General features: G+C 41.6%; 1 protein-coding gene across 1 annotated transcript in view; it reads right to left on the bottom strand.

The window, feature by feature from the left end:
* The window catches only part of adgrg6 (adhesion G protein-coupled receptor G6), a 105,545-nt gene that overhangs the window by 50,757 nt on the left and 34,642 nt on the right, over nucleotides 1-20,146 (bottom strand). The window contains exons 3-8 of the mRNA XM_084736809.1: nucleotides 18,646-18,993; nucleotides 16,473-16,612; nucleotides 15,876-16,155; nucleotides 14,484-14,657; nucleotides 12,531-12,578; nucleotides 4,746-4,811 (exon numbers count right to left, since the gene is read on the bottom strand). Of these exons, the coding sequence (XP_084592935.1) occupies nucleotides 4,746-4,811; nucleotides 12,531-12,578; nucleotides 14,484-14,657; nucleotides 15,876-16,155; nucleotides 16,473-16,612; nucleotides 18,646-18,993 (1,056 nt within the window). The remainder of the gene's footprint in view (nucleotides 1-4,745; nucleotides 4,812-12,530; nucleotides 12,579-14,483; nucleotides 14,658-15,875; nucleotides 16,156-16,472; nucleotides 16,613-18,645; nucleotides 18,994-20,146) is intronic.

Here is a 20,146-nt window from a genome sequence, read left to right as displayed (position 1 = left end):
TGAGAGAGAGAGAGAGAGAGAGAAAGATGCAGAGGATGATGAATGTTTGAGAAGCTGCAGCAGAGCTCTGGACTCCAGTCACACATGTTGATGACTTTAGACTCAACAAATTAAAAAAAAAGACTTGGACTCTAACACCGATGACTCGTGACTTCACTTGGACTTGAGCCTCATGACCTGAAAATTCTTGATAACTTCCCCCGAGTCCAAAGATTAAAACATCTGTTATTTAAAAACTGAAAATCATGAATCAGTTCTTAATAATACTCAACGAGTTGACACTTAATGACTCTGTCAGCTGATCTGACCCAGTCTGTCCAAAGACCAACCACCTTTTTGTGTTGTAATTCAGTTCAAACTAAAAGTAAACCTGTTGAAATTTGTTTTGACAAAATTTCAGAGTTCAATTTTGCTTTGTTTTAGTGAAAAAGTGCTTTACAAATTGCAGTAACCACAAAATCTGTCCAGTAGAAACAACTTTAAAGCCCTTTACACAGGCTTTGTAGACTTACACTTGCCAGTGCACCATGTCTTCAAAAGTTAACACACCAACCACAAGTGTGGAAGTAGTAGATATATTTTTACGGTAATGAACCACAGACAAAGTGCTCTGGTAGAAGCCAAATGAAAAAAGAAAAAATACTCCCTTAAATTCCATCACAACTACCTCCCCTGTGACTGCTGGTTCTCTTTAATTTCATGCATGTACACTTTTAATAAATAAATCGCATTTTCTTGAATGCTGTGACCTTGCTGAAGGCTTTTTTATTTCAGAAACACACCAGTTCTCACCAGGTGTTCAGGTGACCATTCAATCCAAAGATGAAGACGTTTGCGTCCTTAAAGCACCAGGGGTGCTGCTCTTTAGACACCCCTGCACTCTGTAGACCAATCAAATTCAAGGATTTAACATATAACCCTTTGAGTGCTCTCTCATGGCCTATTGACCTGCCCGGGCTGCCGTAGTCATTCATATTCTGGAGCTTAATTGGCTCGACTCCATTCCTCTCATGAGCTCGATCCCACAAAAACTGACCTTTAGAAAAATGTCCCTCTGAGTCCTCCATAGTCCAGGAGAGTGTGAGAACTGACATTTAGCGAGTGGGGCCGGGTCACGTCGTCGAGCTGGCCCGCAGCTACTGTTCCAAGTTCAAGTTCCAGATCACGTGACCTCCTGGAGCAGAGGTGATTGGTGTCCAGACAGCGTTCCTGTTTTAATGGTCTTGGCTACGGCTGAACGGCACCCTGGGGTGGGTTCCATTCTCTGGTTCCTTCACATTCGTTCCCCTCAGGACACAAAGGGGTCATTTAAGGAAAATGTCATTAACAGAGCTGCTCAAGGAGATTCTTTTCCACAACGTTTGGTGAGACTGAGAGGCAGAAGGTGAATGCTTATTAAACTGCAACCTGTCTACACTTTTCCTCCTCATCTGCAGACACTTGATTTCTGAAGGAGGGTTAGATAAGAACAAGCAGACTGCTGCATCAGTTTCCTTTTCATAATTTCCTCATTTTGAGAGTCCTGTCCTTGTTTGACTTCTTCTCTTCTTTTCCCTTTCAAGCCATAAATCCAAGGGCTTTACAATCTGTATACCATATGAGACCCTGTACCTTGAAACACTTTGCTTGGATAAGAGGAACCTTCCCCATAAAAATCTTCTTTTTCATTTTTAAGTGCATTTCCATGCAGCTGTTTTTTACGAGCATTTTCAATTTGTGCAACAGTGGAAAAGTCAAAACAACTACGGCGGGTTTTAAGCTCAGCTGAGATGGGAAAGTTTGGGTGTATCGACAAAATAAACTGTGTTCAGTGGAAACAGATAAAGCATGTGACTTAATGTCACTGAAGATTCTGCTCCACTGAAGAGATTAAAAACGGTGACAAACATTCAAATTAATACAGAAATCGAACGCTCGTGGTGACTGGCTGCAAGAAAAAAAACACTTTTTCTAGATCTTAGTACAAAAAAGATCAAATGCAGGTGTCCTTTCACCAGAGACGTCAACACCTTAAAAGTGCTGAGGACCGATATCCTGTCCTAGTGGATGGAAACAAGCATTCATTTACATTTTCTGTACATTTTTCTTGAAATTCTGATAAAAGTTTCTCTACACTTGGCAGGACCTACACCCAATAAATCCTACCATTTGTTGCTTGCTCCAAGTGGCATCACAGCATCTACGTCTACATTTTCAAAGTCCCCAGGGAACAACAAAAAACCTCCAAGCTGCAATCTTCACACTGAAAACAGCAAATTAACGCCTGGGATGCTAATGATACACGTGCAAACAAGCTAACAGCTGTCACCAGTGATTTAGTCATTAAAATGCCGGAGCTCGCCTCCTGATGTGCAAATGATCCACCAAAACAAGCTCCCTGTCAGTGCACCGTCGCTGCGTCCTGGGCTTAGCTCCGCCCAAGATGCTTGAGATTGGTTTAGAAATGCAAACAAGGCAGACGTCTGTAGAGAGACTAATAAAATATCTTGTCAGCTAAGATTGTAAAAAAATGCCTGTTGCATGTTCCAAAGTGATATCTTCAGGTAGCTTCTTTTGTCCAATCAACCAGTGAAAAGCAGCAACACCAGAAGAGCTAGAATAAGCAAATGATTGTCTGTTTTTGAAAAAAATATACCATCTTATTTCTTCAGTTTCTTCTCCTTTTATTCTATCATCACCTTCCCAATGATCCCTGCACATTTCCTTTTTCTCCCTGTTTTCAATCCTGTCTGTCATCTTCTTTTTGCCTTTTTCATCCTTCAACGCCCCCTCTCCTTTTATTTTCAGTATTTTTTGACAGTATTTGGGAGAGTTCAGAGGCAGGGAGATGTTCAGGGCTTTGGGGAATGTGGAGGTTTTGTGAACCAAACCTCAGGCTGGTTGAGGTTGAGTTCGAGTTTCTACTAACAAGATGTCCAGAATCCATTTTGAGGGTTACGCAGCTTCGGGGGGTTCAGGAGGCCTTGGGTTCATTCGGACTTTGTTGACGAGACACATCGAGCAGAGACTGACAGCAGAAACCATCAACCTGTGAAGCTGTTTGGAACTGATGCTACCAAAGGTTGAGAGTTTGATTCCCACTGGGTTTACTTGTGTTAAATATGTCTGTGATCATGGAAGAAAACTGCAGTTATATACATCACTCCTGGCAGCAGGTTGAAGAGTCAATAATTCAAGGTAGGAACACGGCCACGGTTCATTTCCCAGCAGACTGAATGCCAACTGCACTCATGGTAACTCATGGTCCCTAAAGGTGCTTCGGATAACAGCTCATGTTGAAAACTTTGTGAACGGTTCAGCCTGACTTAGACTTTAATACTTACTTCCTGTATAGATGCAGATGGATTGAAGAGGACTTGCCGTATATTTGAAATAATCTTTGATGACCGAATGATTCAATCTCAATCCCGAAACAACCAGATATCGCAAAAAGCATGTTTCGGAAATATTTGACAGTGCAGATTTTCAACATGTTCTCACTCAAAACTCTTCTATCCATTCTCAGGAAGTCAACACTGACCTCACCAGATCCACTTTGTGTGAACCAACCAGGAAGCAGAGAACCATGAGGAACTAATGTTACGTTACTAAAGATCGTTTTGTTTATGTACAAAAACTACAAGTGGTCACACAAAAAATGAATTGCAGTATGAACAATGTGCAGATGGAGACGCAACAACTGCCAACTTTGTTCGACATTTAAAGTTACACAAAGAGCAGCGAGTCAAGCCTCTGTTATTAGAACGGCGTAACGTTTGGTGAAGAGCAAATCATGAATTATTTATGGTTTGAAACTCAAAGCTCCTGGAACTTGAGTGCAAAGACTTGAGACTTGATGAACAAACAACAATGATGAAACTCACCTTCGGTCTTCAGTGCAAAAATTTTAGAAGCAGAAATGCATTGCTGCACGTTGCTTTTTTGTGTTTCCTCTCTAGTTTGTTCACTAGTTGCAAAAGTTCACCATTACAGGTGGATTCGGAGGACATGGGAACAAACTGCCAACAGTGTTCAACAAAACAAAATACCAACATGACTGGATGATCAACAGCAAATAATCTGTGTCGGGTGAGACGACTGTAAACAGAGGTACAACTTGAAACAGGTTGGAAAACATTTCAGATGTTCTTTTTCCAGTTGTTTGTATGTTTGAAACCGTTCACTTCCATTGTTTGGGAGATTCAGCAACACTGTTTTCCTGTGAAACTCCAGCAGTGGACTAAAAAACTAAACCTGAACTTCAGTCAGAATGACGGTGAGTAGACAATGACTGACGACGATGACTGGTGAATGAATGAGGTATAAAAGTGAGAAAAAATTATATTTCTTTACCAAGAATCTGTAAGAATGTTTCTATTCTCTGTTTTAAAATACCAAAATGACCAACTCTGCCTACGCTCTTTTCCCAGCAAGTATCAGTTTGGTAATTTGTCAGATATTTTGGTTAAAACTCGGCTGAATTTGTTTGAAACAACAGGGTGCTTTTAACACCACAAATGTTGGATTTGGTTCAAAGAAGTTTTCAAAGGAGGAAACTGAGATGAACACAAAACTGAACAGAAGTAAAAGACAGAAAGTTAAAGTTTTCTCTTTGCTCTTTGAGTGACAAGTGACCACAGACATCTGTGTTACATTTAACTGTTGTTTCAATCCAAATGTCTCTCAGTTTTGTTCAGCCTCTGTGTTATTTTTACGACCAGTTGCCATGACAGTGTTGGCCATGCAGATGTGTTTGTTTTTCCTACCTGGGCAGCCCAGTCCGGGGAAGTCACAGCTGGTAGTGACGGGTGTGTTGCTGGGTGGGGAGACACCTTCAGGGAGGGGAGGGAAGATTAAAAACAGGTTAATCAGTTAAAATGATCAGTAAGGGACAGGTTAGCAAGAAAATGCATGTATTCACACTCAGTCATTTTAATGCACTCATATTAATTTTGAGGAAGAAAGCGATCATATCACTGATCCATGTAAGTCATGATACTTATGCAAATGGATTAGTGACACCTGTGCATGTGAACCTGGGAATTTCACAGATTAATGGGTGAAAAGTTGTTAAAATTGCTGTGCTTGTATCTCTCTCTGTACTTTGTCAGTTCATTAAATCCATTAAAAAGTCTCCCCTTTCCTCCCGTTGTGTCTTTGCTTGAACATGATGTGTACTAACTGCTCTCTGTTTAATGCCACAATTCTTTTCTTCTTTTTGAAACTCATCTGCAAACTGAATATAGAAAGACAGCTGGCAGTAGCAGCACCGCAGCAGCAACACTGTTTGTGTGGCCCGAGTGTGCAACACACCTTGTTTTCATCCCGTTAGTCATTATTCAGTGATTTGCTAAATAATGCATGAGCCTGTTGCAACACCAAAGAGCATAAATCCACTAGAGATGGGGTCGATCTGATATCGGGGCCTGACACAACACATTCATCAGGAATCAGACTCATGCAGTGACACTTACACATGATCATCCATCCATCCATTCATGCATTGGACAAGAGGCAGGGTACACCCCGGACAAACCTCCAGTCTATGTGTTGGTCCAAATGTTTTCTGAGTGAACATGAATCTCTGACTTTCTGCAGTACAGAAACTTTCTCACAGTATTTTTCTGACAGTGGCAGAGTTACAGTCGATCAGACTCTGTGGCTTGCGGTGGACACTGATTGGCTGCTTTGAAAGGATCAGATTCCTGATGTTTTATTTCAGGGACAGTCTGTCTCACCAACTGTGTGCTCGCAGCAGCCAAAAATCAAGCGCTCCTCGAGGACTCTGGCCATTTGAAAATGTAATGGTGAGCCGGCTCCGGCCCACACATACTGTATGTTCACAGGCCTTCAGAGGGAGTGGGAGAACAGGCCGCCAGTGAAAGCAGAGACTGCTGAGCCTCACACACACGCACACACACACACACACACACACACACACACACACACACACACAGTGTAACAGAAGGAATGTGTTGGAGAGAATGTCAGCAAATCATCACAGTGATCAGCCGAGTGAAGAAGCAGGAATTCAGTAATCGTGGACGGCATGTGGTTGAAAGAAGGTGAGAAGGGCTGAGGATTATGTCCTTTCATGGTCCACCTTTCTCTTCCTCTCCTCCATCTCTCTGTCTTTGTCCAACTCCTCCTTCTTCTTTTCCCTTCATACCTCCCCCCCTCCTTCTCTTCTTCTTCCTCTTCTTCCTCTCTGGTTCTCTTCCTATTACGTTTTCTTACCTTTCTGCCAACCTCAACTCTTTTTCTTCCACACTACTTATGAATCAGGTGGTTCTCACTCCCAACGCATCAAATACGGCAGCTTGGTCAGTGCAACTATGTTATGGTATTAACACGTTCACACCTGCTGTTAACACGTTCACACCTGTTATTAACACGTTCACACCTGGTATTAACACGTTCACACCTGGTATTAACACGTTCACACCTGCTGTTAACACGTTCACACCTGTTATTAACACGTTCACACCTGGTATTAACACGTTCACACCTGTTGTTAACACGTTCACACCTGGTATTAACACGTTCACACCTGCTGTTAACACGTTCACACCTGCTGTTAACACGTTCACACCTGGTATTAACACGTTCACACGTGGTATTAACACGTTCACACCTGCTGTTAACACGTTCACACCTGTTATTAACACGTTCACACCTGCTGTTAACACGTTCACACCTGGTATTAACACGTTCACACCTGTTATTAACACGTTCACACCTGCTGTTAACACGTTCACACCTGGTATTAACACGTTCACACCTGTTATTAACACGTTCACACCTGCTGTTAACACGTTCACACCTGGTATTAACGCGTTCACACCTGGTATTAACACGTTCACACCTGCTGTTAACACGTTCACACCTGGTGTTAACACGTTCACACCTGGTATTAACACGTTCACACTTGCTGTTAACACGTTCACACCTGGTATTAACACGTTCACACATGGTGTTAACATGTTCACACCTGCTGTTAACACGTTCACACCTGGTATTAACACGTTCACACTTGCTGTTAACACGTTCACACCTGGTATTAACACGTTCACACCTGGTATTAACACGTTCACACATGGTGTTAACACGTTCACACATGGTATTACCACGCCTCCTGGGTGATCAGATCAGAAGTGGACGGCTCTGCAGGTGTGATCATAATGTAAACTCCTCGTGGTCTCTCTTACCTGCAGCGTATGTTTGTGACACACAAGTGACCCCGACACTGAAAAACTGCCGTATTGCTGTTGAGTGAGGAGAGACTTTACAAACTGTGTGAAATGCTGTCTATGACAAATTCTTAATTGTTTGGTCTTTCTTGCGAATTCGGCAAGTTAGTCGGGATATAACTTAGATAAGTCATGTAGCAAAACATATGCAACTAACACACTTATTTTAACTTAAATAGTTCCTGCCCTTTTCCAAACAGTGTTCATGGATGACTTCCCAGATGGTTCTGTGGGAACAACGATTAAAACACTCACATCAAATATGACTCAGTTCTCTTTGTTCGTGCCAAAGTGATCTTGAAACCAGAACTAATTCAATACTTTATTTTTCGACTCTCCAGCTCTTCATTCACTTCAACACTTTAAAGATGATTTGCAGTTGATCAACAGTGTAGATCTGTGTGTCAAAGAATGCTAAAGTTTAACTGTGAAAGCTCCACATGAATTTAACTCACCTCCCTGAGCAAACACACTCAGAATAATTGTGGTGATTACACTGAAATTAATTGATTTTGGTCTCATTTTTTCTCTTTTTTTCCCCTGAAAAAATGTTTTCAGGGAAAAAAAGGAAAAAGAGAATTGAATAGCTGTGACTGCAGGCAGATTTTGTTCGCCCACAGACGGCTCTTTTGATTGTAAATGTTGCAGACCCCTGATCTAATCAACCGGGAAAAGGTAACTAACATGTTATTACTGTCAAAATGTGTTGATGAGAAGAACACATTTCCATGTTTTTACTGACTGTTATTTTTGCAGAAACAGCTCATCATCCACACATGAAGCCTGTTTGAAGCTGATTTGAGTTTCACTAAGAGCATTAATGTTGAGTCAGAATGTAAACGACTAGAAAATAAAATAATGAACAACATATTTCGATTTCAGAGTAAATAGAAACAAGTATTTTGCAGGTGGCGTGTCTTCATCAGGGTGTCAGTGTGGTGACAGCAGCTGATGAACTATAATTAATCTAATGACTCAACACCAGACTGCTGCAGACTGTAATTCACTGTCATTACTAGAACAACATGTTCATTATCAGCTGGCGCAGAAGCTGTTTTGTGAACGTGGTTCACAGTTAAAGTCATATTCTGCAGCATTTTCATTTAAACTAATGGTTGACACTTGCAATAACACTGTGGCATTTTAACCAATATACAGTTTATGAAGATTTTCCACTGGCTGCTCCTGACGTTCAGCGACTGGAAGGATTTTATTGGAAAAATATTTTGTTCTAAGTTGGCAAAGACGGACCAGGATTAAGATTCCGTCTTTGTGTCCTGGCAAGGTCATAGATGAATGAAAGGTACCCTCAGTGTTTCTGACTACAGGACTAATGTTTAAAAGAAGTTTGGAGACGTACCAGGAGTCCTGGTGTAGGAAGCTAAGGGTCTATGGATGTCAGATTAAGTGTACAGTGTGTTTAGAACATTTTCACCACTTTACTCTGCTTGTCTCTCAGAATTTTCTGACAGGAAACCACTGTTTTATAAGCCAGATATCACTCTCTCCAAATCAACCAAATTCTACTGACAAAATCTGTAATTTTACCTCACAGAACACAGGAGTTGTTGGTCTACTGATGCCTCCATCTGTTAGTTTGTTTGTGTTATGTGTGACTTTGATGAATCTGAACTAACCTTTTAAAACACTGAAGTCACACAATAACACAAACACACTAACAGATGGAGGCAGCAGTAAACCAACAACTCCTGTGTTCTGTGAGATAAAATGGCCGATTTTGTCAATGGACTTTGGTTGATCTGGACAGAGTGATGTTTGGCTTCTATAACAGTGTTAAGTGAGCATTTCCTGACAGAAAAGTTTGACACTGAGGTTAAATGGTGAAAATATTCTAATTACAGCGTAAAGCTAAACACGTTGACTTTTTTAGCTTCTGTTTGGTGAGTTTAGGGAAAGATCAGGATTTCAACTGTTGATAAAACATCTTATGTCTCAAGTCACTGCAGTCCATATTCAAACACTCTCTCCCTCTCTCTCTGCAGTCTGTCAGCTTTTTTTCTTTCACCTGTTTCAGGTGGAGCTGTAGCTCCATCAGCACTTGCTCCTCACATCCATGTCTTTTTAATTTACTTATTAAAAAAGCTCTGGTCCTCATTTGATGTTCCAAAATTGAAAGAAGCTTGGGAGCATCAAGGCAGTTTTAACACGCACCAAGATGCTTTCAGTGCGTCTTCTGCCATTTAGAACCATGGGAACCATTTTTGCCCTAAAAGGAGACAACATAAGACAAAATAAGTATGTTCATGCTGGAAGGTACATGCAGCTATTTGGAGTAACATATGCTGCCATCCCTGACGTCTTTTTCAGAGACGTCCCTGCTTATTTCAGAAAGACGATGCCGAGTACTAGACTGATGGAAATGTGAATGAAAACTACCAAAACAAGAACTGAGATGAACAAAACCGTATTCTCCTTTCAGGGAGGATTATGGACAGAGACTGACAGGCACCACAGTGTGTGTGTGTGTGTGTGTGTGTGTGTGTGTGTGTGTGTGTGTGTGTGTGTGTCCATGTTTCCCCTCTGGCATCAATAAGACATGAAAGACACAGACACACACTTGGAACATGTAAAGGTAAAACACACAATTTACCTAATGAAGCATGGGCACGCATACATACATATATAAGCTCACACACACACACACACACACACACACACAGAGCCTGGCAGGCGCCTGGCGACAGCTCCCTCTCTGCCTCCATCAGCAGCAGCCTCATTACCGACCAAAGAGCAACATAAAAATGGCTTCAAATGCTGCAGAGCACTTTGGTCGCCTCGTAAAAAGAAAACAACATTTTCAAGGTAAACAGAATCAAACACACGTCTCTGAGAGGAGAGAAGACGCAGTGTGAGACGGACTGGAAGCTCTGGTGTCAGAGCACTGCAGACTGAACATACATCAATTCAAAATAAATGAACACAGAGTTCAGTTTTAATTTGAGCTTAAATTCATTCATGAACTTGTGATTAAGACTGAATTATACATATATATGTTTAAAGTTTGAAAGTGCAGTCTGTGCCTTGTCACAGTAGGATTTTGTCACGGGAGCTCATAGTCAGATGGCTGAAATCTTCCAGCTACTTTTATTTTGTGTTTTTCTGCAGTTTTTCCTCATTTTCTTTTTTCAGTTTTTCAGTTCAGTCATTATCACCCACAGTGCACCACCGTACAGGTTTTCTTTTTCTTTTTTCTTTCTTTTTTTTTTTAAATATGCACACTGCGATGTTTGTGCTGCTCACAGCTCAGCGAAGAGCAAATGTGATCATTAAGAGCTTTACAGAAATGTGTCCCTGAGCAGCATATAGGAACGTGACTGTATTTAAATAAACCTCAAAGCCACGAGAAAAAGAGAAAAACAACAGCGAGCGAGCGAGCAGCAGCTATAAAACCTCCATTATTGAAGAATGGAAAATGTCAGAGTTTGTGGCTCTGAGGCTGTAAAATGTCCTGTCGAAACACCACTGGCTTCAGACGGGCGTTTACCTATCTGCTCTAATCCTTCCTGGAACTCTGAAGACCTCCATGTAGAGACAGAAACTCAACGTTTCACTCAGACCAAGTGTTTGTTTCTCTGCTGCCCTGGTCAGACGTGAGAAGTAACTAAGTACTTCATTGCTGTGCTGAAGTGGATTTTTCAGGTATCTGTACTTGATTCAGTACTTCCACTTTTACCAGAGTCTTTTTTTACACAAGCATCTGTACTTCTACTACAGTAAAGAACGTGAGGACTTTTGCCTCCTCTGTCGTTCGTCTCCGTGTCCACGCTCAGGACATTTCCGTGTTTGACTGTATCTGTTCCTGTCTTCTGTGACCCTCAGCTGAACCTCCTGTACCACAGAAACCTGTGAACTGTTGGTGACATCGGATCATTTTTAATCTCTGAACAGCAGATGTCTGTGAACATGGAGTCAATATTTCACCTTTTGTTTCCCAAACTAATCCTGTGTCGCTGCAATTAGCCAGCCTCCCTCCACGGATCAATTAAGTTCATCTCATCTTTATTTATTACCAATTCTGTAATCGATGCAGCCACACAGGCCTGGAAAGCAGAGTTTCTGCTGAATGTCTAATATCTGGCTGTAGAGTTTAGATTGAAAAATTGTGTGAATGTTTCTTCAAAAGACCCCAGATTGTACAGCTGAAGCTGGAACAAAGCTCCCGAGTGGAAAACACACACCTGTCAGGATGGAAACAGCAGTCTAACAGGTCAGAACTGCACAGAAATGAGTTCTAGTCACACTTGTCGACATGTTCAAGTTGTTATCTTTCTCCCCCGTCCCAGACTTCAGCCTGTCCATGACAACGTTTGACTCGCACTCTGTCGTCCACATGGACAGAGTCTGACTGACACTGCAGACGATGAGCAGCAACGAGTGGAACCTGCTGAACGCTTCACATGCATCAGACCATCTGAACCCGAGAAAATGATGAGAGCCACAACTAGATGACCAGCTGTCATTGTTCCTGAACGGAGGACATCCAACATGGAGAGAGAGCGTTTTAGGCCACCTGAAAGTCTGTATGTCGTAGAGGACGGGGGCTCGAGTCATGGTGACTTGTAGGACAAACACGTTTTCACACTTCAAATGTTTTTTAAGGTGCTGTTTGTTTGTTGGTTTGCAGGATTACACAAAAACTACTGGCCTGATTTTCATGAAATTTGGCGGAAGGGTAAAGCATGGGCCAAAGAAGAACCCATTCAATTCTGGAGCAGATCTGAATCACAAGGCAGGTACAAAAATTATTAATCACTTTCATTAACATTGCACAATAGAGCACTTGGTCTTTGGTGAAGGTTTGTGGTCTCCAAGTGCCTCTCTAGTGTTGAAAATAAAACTTCCATGTGTGAAAATGTGAAACCTGGTGTTGATCATTAGAGTTTCATATAACTTGACTCATGACTTGTTTGACCTGAGCATTGACTTGAATTGACTTGCTTGAGTCTCACCGCAGTAACTTGGAACTTTCTTGAGAATTGAAGGTTAAGACTTGAGACTTGTCTGTGACTTGCAACTGCTAAGTTTAATACTAGTGTACATGAGATCAAAAACTAAAATAGATACAAAACGATGTTAAACATTTGTCAGTAACTCATTCTAACATCTCAGATGTTTAACACACACACAATTGCACAGAAAAAAATGGACATTTTTAAAGAGATGATTGCACATTCTCATCCATGCATCATGTCTCTGTTAGCACAAGCAAACATAAACACACCTCCAGGACATAAACACACACAAAGACACACACATTAGCAGGTTGTTAGCAGCACTCACCACTAGTTGGCGCAGCAGTAGTTAAATGAATGCAATGAGGGAAGCAGACTGTGAAGAGAAGCACAGATTAGTGGACATCAGTCACAACAAAGCATCAGGCAGCTTCAGGAAAAAAAATCTCTAAAGACATCACATTGATAAGAGGTCAATGAAGCGATCAGTTAATGATGGCTGCAAAATGAGAGGGTGGTTAATTAGATGTGATGACAAAAAATACAACAAGGTCAAGCCGTCAACAACACAGTTAATTAATGATGAGCAGAACATAATCAATCAGTCATTCATGTAATAATGAGATGAACGTGGAGGGTCAGTCAGCCACAAGATAAAGGTTGTTTAATGGTCCAGGAATTAGACAGATCCCTCTGAAACACATCATACAGACTGAGAGGTTTCACTTCTCTACAATCACCCTGTGTATTCCTGTACATCCAGTAGATCCAGTATGAAGAACTCATGTGAAAGAGGAATGAACTGGAAGGAAAAATCTAAATTTCTCTACAAACTCAGAAGACTCAAAGATCTATTGCAGAAAAAGGCCTCAAAAGTTTACATTTTCTCAGTTGTTTAGTTTTAAGAGTGTGACCTCAGATCAACTGAACTGAACTGTCCCTTTAATACTGATGTCATGTTGTTAATGTCTTGTTTTACTATATCAGATAAAGTCAAACATCCTGTATCTGTGTGTGTGTGTGTGTGTGTGTGTGTGTGTGTGTGTGTGTGTGTGTGTGTGTGTGTGTGCACGCGCGTACAAAAGAGTCAGGAAACTTCGTGCAGAATCATGCATTTCTTGAAAACCACTGCAGGTCTCCAATGCATAAAAGCATGCACACACACACACACACACACACACACACACACACACACACACACACACACACACACACACACACACACTCTCCAGTGGGTGCAGTGTTGGCAGGAATTTCACTGAAACCACTGTGGCTAACCTCCTGTGGCTACACACTCATTTACAGCGTTTTACAGAAGAGGCACAGCACTACTCTGTGGACACACACACACACACAACACAACACACACACACACACACACACACACCGTGTACTCTTACACTCTCTTTCATGGTTAAAAACTTAAATACGGTGAGAAAACGGTTGATTATGTAAACTTGGTTTCAGGTTTTTTAAGTGTGTCGAGAGAATCTGTGGCCATTTGTACCTTTGTGTGTGTGTGTGTGTGTGTGTGTGTTAATGAATTTCAGATGTTCATGTCCTAATAAATGCACTAATAAACACTTGCAATAAATAAGCAAAGTAATTGAATGTGATCTGATGTCTCTTTCAGGTCATACAGTAGTAGAATACATGTGGATGTGTGCAGGTATTTGAGCGCTCGCAGTGTGTTTATCAGCCAACTGGGTTTTTAGAACGGAGCAGGAACCAGAGAGATGATTGGTCAGCAGCCAAACTGGTTGCTGGAGTCGATTAACTTACCAGCCGCAGTCAAAATGGACCAGAATTTGGCTGAAGTCTGGTTGTAATTTTCCACCCTGATAGCAAACAGGCTGAAACATTTAAAGCTCCTGCATGGTACAGTACTCTGTGTGTGTGTGTGTGTGTGTGTGTGTGTGTGTTATTTTGCATGATATCTCAGGTAAAATCTCAGCAGCACCACAATTTGTCTGTCTAATGTTTTTACTGACATTATTTACTGCTAAATATTCTCAAAAAAGGTTTAAAGTTGACTATAAAAATGCTGTTTTTATGCGCAATGAGTAATCTGGACACAAAAAAGGATTTTGGAGATTTCCTGTGACAAGCAACAAATATACTCAAGTGTCTGCTGTCTCAATGCAACTGAACAGTTTAGAGCATTCAAACTCCTTGTTGAACCAGGCAGGACATGAAATTGAGAGTAAACACCCTGGTGCAGCTTTTCGAATTTAAGCTCTTATGCATCCACTGTTCTGAGGTTATTATGTCGTGTACTCACTGCAGCTGAGCGTGGCGTCGGTCTGGGCCAGAGTGCTCGGGATGGTCCAGTGGCTGTTGTCCCAGTCGATGACATTCCCCGCCGTGTCACAGCTTAGCGCGCTGAGCTGCTGCATCGTCATGATGTAATCCCACAGCCGCAGGTTATAGATGTTCCCGTTGAAGCTGTGCTGCCCTGAACACAAACGCAGTCAAACCGGCAACAGTTTCAACCAGGTCATATCTCAGGTTTTCTGAGAACATTTCAGCAATGTTGCAAAGCCATCAAAATGTTTCCACCTGGCATTAAGTTTTACGTGTGGCAGCATTTGATTGGATCTCACTTTTCTGCTCTAAATGAGCACATAGCTACCTCACATCTGTTTCAGACAAACACAACAACAAAAAAAAAAAATAACATCTTGTAGAACATATAAATAATCAATAATTTGTCCTAAACAGCATTTTATGAAGTTCATAAAGTTTCTCTTAACTCAGCAGCTCACAAAATTGGGTGATTTTTTTAGAGGAGTCTGGGGTCTGGTTGCTAAATGTTGACAGGTAGATGCACTTTAGACAGGGAACAGCAAGTTTCTCCCCATCAAAAACTCTTAAAATCCCTCAATTTTTTAAGTCAGTCTGGGACAATTGTGGTTAGTTCAGTGATGAAATCAGTTTAAACAGACAACCATCTGCTGCTTATTCGAGCAGGTCAGAGAGCCCAAACACAGTGAACCACGTGTAAATCAGAAAGCTTTTTCATGTGGACATGAATCCGTCAGCGTGGCCCAGGACACAACGACAGAAGAATGAGTGATTGGATCCCTGTGAATCCTCAAATGACCTTCTGTGCATTCACACCTGTACTCAGAGCTGTCCACTTGTGATCAGATCACCCCAAGATGCATGTTAATACCAGGTGTAAACAAGGCCAATAACGAGAACTTTTTCATGGCATTACTGGAATTATTCTCTTTTTCAGCCATGTTAGTGGTGTAGCTCTGGGCATGAAAATGTCTGTTGGTTCACTGCTTTAATTCAGATTGAAATATAAGTTTCTAAGTTTCATCTTTCACCCACAGTTATCCTGGTTTTAATCTCTGTCTCATGACGGCTTTAGACCTGCAACTAACCAATCAGTGCTCGCTGGGTGGTGAAGCCTCTTAGTTGCCAGAAAAAGTTCTTCAAAACTAAATATTCTTTGACCTGGACGACTGACCAGACGTGTCAGAGATCATTGATTTGACGAGCGACTTCATCTGTGTTCTTTTGGAAGCTTCCTCTCAGCTGTTACCCAAAAGAAGTGATGTAGGTTTCAGCGCTGATGCCCTCCCATCCCTCGACTTAGAGGGTTTATGAAAAGCTATAAAACATCACACAAGCAAAGAAAAATAACTGTGTACATAAAACTTACCTCCTAACCGGAATACTCCACCGCCCGGCACAGAGTGTCCGATGGTGCTGGAGCAGGCCTTGGCCCAGTAGTTTCCGTTAAAGTAGACCGCCACCCGGCCACTTGACGACCTCCAGAGGACACAGAAAGGCTTCATAGAGTTGGTGAAGTCAGAGGAGGAGATGATGGAGTTGATGGAGCAGGTCACTCTATCAATGATCATCTTCATGCCATCCTGATCGGAGCCCAAACTCAACGCCACGTTGTTGCTCGTGTCGTAGTATGTGAAGATCCACTCTTTCTGTTCAGTAACAAAGAGAACTCTCAGTGAGTTTAAGGCAAAATACCATAAGTGGATATAATGTATTTTCAAAAACTGTGCATAACAGGAATGAAAAACAGCAATGCAAACCTCATGTGCAGGTGCAGCCATAAAAATCTGACCTGTAATTTATTGAAAGTTTATTCACCACCATTTGATATTTTACAAGGTATGTAAGGAGTCAATCTAGAAACCACTGCAGAGGACATCCTCAGTATATGGAGCAGACGCTCTACCGACTGAGCTATAGGGAAGCATAAGATTTAACACAACCTAGACCCCTTAGTGTTGTGTACCTGTTTCTGGCTGCTGCGTTCCACCTCGAAGCACAGCGTCAGCTGACTGAGCGTCGGGATGGAAACAGAGTTGGAGACCTCGGTGACCTGGCTGTTGCCACTGGTTATGGTTACTTTCTGGTTCCTCAGTGCCACAGCAACTAGAGAGGAGAAAATGGAAAAAGCAAAGAAAGGAGAGCATTGTAGGATGGAAGAAAGGAAAGAAAGCACGAGAAGTAAAGAAAAAATACAAATCAATTAAATCTTGATGTGATTTTAGGTGACACAGCTGATAATGACAGTAGAGAAACCATACATTTGTTCCTGCAGTTCATGTTCTGAATAAACCTTGTTGATTAAAGTTTGACTGTAAGGAATGAGGCACTTTCTGCAAAATATACAAACAAAAACCACATGACAAGTATCATTCTACACCTCTGAACACACTTCATCCAAGTATTGATGAATCAGAGGTTTTATTTTTCTTTTCCCAGCAGAACGACTCTGGCTTGAGCTTCTGGCTGAAAGCAACAAACCAACAGCCAGTGGAAAAACACCAGTCACACACACACACACACACGCACACACACACAAAATATCCATGCAAACGTGCATGAAGGCACAAACAAGAAATGCATCAAAACACCACAGCAAATATTGCTGTCAGAAGTCTTCCTTTGGTTGGTTGATACCTCAGACTGTGTGATGTTGATCCAGTCGATGTAGAAACCACCAACAACTCTGTGGTTTTAAACTTAAATTAAAGTGGGATTAAATGATTATTTCTGGCAACTTGGGAGCAGATGATACACAACAAGCTAAGAACACAAACATCAGTCCACGAAGTTAACAGTTTCATTCTCAGGAGCTTGAACAAAGAACATGTTTTGTGACAAAATCATTTCAACTCATAAGTCCACTTACTTGCTTTTCTGAGATTTTAACTGCATTGATCAAACCCGTTTTCATCACATACTGATGTTTTGTCACTGCCCCTCGGTGTCTCACGCCAAAGCACAAGGTACCCTTTAGTTGCTGTATGAAACGCTGCCAGAGTGTTTATGTGGTTAACGTTGTGCAACATTTGCAGTTTGGTTAATTTCGGGTCAAAAACACTACTTGCGTAGGTTTAGGGTAAGATCATGTTTGGGGTTACAATAAGTACATTCCATTATGTTCGTCACATGACTTTACTGAAGAAACTCGCAAGGAGAAAGTCACATGGTGCAAATAACTTGATGCACCATAAAGGGACAGTTCACCCCAAAATAAAAAATACATATTTTTCCTCTGGCCTGTAGTGCTGTGCCAGCATTTGACGCAGAGTTTTGCAGATGTCTGCCTTCTCTCCAATATAATGGGGACAAAACCACATTTATTATTGTTACCATGATGATGAAGGTCAACTGACTATGACAGCAAAGGTCACTTGACTTCATCTTTCCTGCATGTCAAAAACTCAAAATGCTGTATGTCCTTTAATGTTCTTAAAAGTAGCGTGCTAGTTCTACACCTATTACTATTACTTTTCAACAATAAAATAAAGTTATTTTATCTTATGTTCAAAATGTTTAAGAGACTGATTAGACCCAACAATAAATCTGCAAAATGTTTCTGAGATGATAACATTCTTGTTGGGTGACCAACTGGCAGCAGAGATGTGGACTTGAGTTACATGACTTGAACTTGATGGGCACAGATGCAACAACTTCCAACTTTGTTTGAAATTTAAAGTTGCACAAAGAACTGTAAGTCCAGGCTCTGTTGTAAAAATGGCATTACATTTGGTGAAAGTGCATTTTGACTTGTTTAAGACTAGGAACTCAAAGTCAAGGACTTGGGCCTTGACTTAGGATTTCTCTTTCTCAGCTTGAACCTACTAGAGACTTTCAAAATGATGACTTGGTCCAAACTCTGACTGGCAGCAAAGGATTCACTTTTTTATGTTATGTTATGTTCTAAATGTATGATTTCATGTAAAAACTTGCAGGTTAAGTAAAGCTAAAATGCAAATGAATGTAAAATTCAGACATATATCTATGGCTGTATTCCTCTGGTGCATGCTGGGAGGCATCAATTACTTCATTTAACAATGAGAGTTAAGAGGATCATTTATAGCCTGATGACAGCACCTTATCCTGGATCAGTTAAGCTACATTTGATGAACAGGACGCTGGTGTCGGACTGGACCTACCGTGTCTGAAGCTAACACTGAACCCCCTCTTCTGCACGCTGAAGTCTGAAGTAAAGGACAGCTCCATCACGTTCCCTGTCGAGTTCAGCGTCAGCCCGTTGGCCGTCAGACCGCAGAACTTAACGTCCGTATTTCCTGTGTTCACCACCACCCGGTCATAGATGCAGCCCGGCGCCTCCTCCAGGTCAAAGTCAAGGAAGGAGAGCTGGATGATGAAGCCTGCTGGGGCCTGCATGGTCCACCGACAGGCCTGTGAGTTGGGGTATTTCAGGGGGTAGCAGGGCGACGTGAACTCCCCCTGAGCCTCCGTCAGCACCATGTTACAGTTGGTGGAACTGCAGCCCAGCACTGAAGGTGATAAATTCATGAACTTTCAACAAAGGGACAACCTCCACTGAAGCTGTTACGGTAGGATAACATCACTCAGAGAACAAGGGGCTAGTAGACGAGGACATGAGGAGACAGGACAAACAGGATAGGACCCATAGCAGCCAAACACCTACAACTATTAGAAATCAGGAGGCAGGGAGGGAGATTTCAAGGATAAACACAGTCGAGTCGGCCGTGAAGCGCTTCCTTGTTGATTAAGAGTCAAGGACAAAGAGGACGAAGACAAAAGTTTTCAAGAAGGTTACAAGGACCTTTAGGATTCAGGAGACTTTTTTTTATGGGACAAGATTAGAGGACACAAGAAGAGTAGTTTGGGAATTATCTGTAAAAGATTCCATTCTGGGAATCAGGAGGAAACAAAGACGGGACAAGACAAGTCGTGCAGTTAGCTAAAGGTTCAACAGCCCAGAGAGTCAATCAATCAATCAATCAATCAATCAATCAATCAATCAATCAATCAGCTGAGAACTGATTGATTGCTTAGGGCAGAAGTGGACTGAAAAGGTTCACTTCCACTGGGTCAGCATTGCAGTACAATCACCAAACACTGACAAGTTTTACAAAATACCAACCAGAAAACATGCACATGCAGAATCATCTCAGCAGTTAGATCAGGAAAAAGTCACCTCTGTGAGGAAAGTTGAGCAGTCAGACCCTGAGATTGAATTAAAGACTGAAAAGAACGACACGTTCACACTCCCAAACAACTTCTAACACAGCAGCTGCTCAGTGGCCTGCTGGGGTCGGTTGAGGGAAAGATCCTGGTTATGTAATGTAGCGTTATGTCACTTGTGTACATAATAGGGTTATAAACAGTGAGCACTTTCGTTAATTGATCATTGGTATAACATGGCGCCGCACCAGTGGCAGCACTCACTCACTGCTGAGCTTTTTCCCGTCACATACTCACCAAAAAATGACAACTGGTCTGCACTACCATGTACACTAACTGTCCAGCATTCACACTTATTTTCAGTTTTAACATCACTTCATTATGAACAATATTTCATGCAGGTGAAATTTTAATTTCAGTTCGCAATATTCAAAACTAATCAATATCAATATTCCCTTCATGTAAATTCTACTGCTGATGTTTTTTTTTATATATTGT

The sequence above is a fragment of the Lutjanus erythropterus genome, chromosome 15, assembly GCF_056507025.1.
Source record: "Lutjanus erythropterus isolate fLutEry1 chromosome 15, fLutEry1.hap2, whole genome shotgun sequence".
Classification (NCBI taxonomy): Eukaryota; Metazoa; Chordata; class Actinopteri; order Lutjaniformes; family Lutjanidae; genus Lutjanus; species Lutjanus erythropterus.
This window is presented reverse-complemented; position numbering and strand designations above follow the sequence as displayed.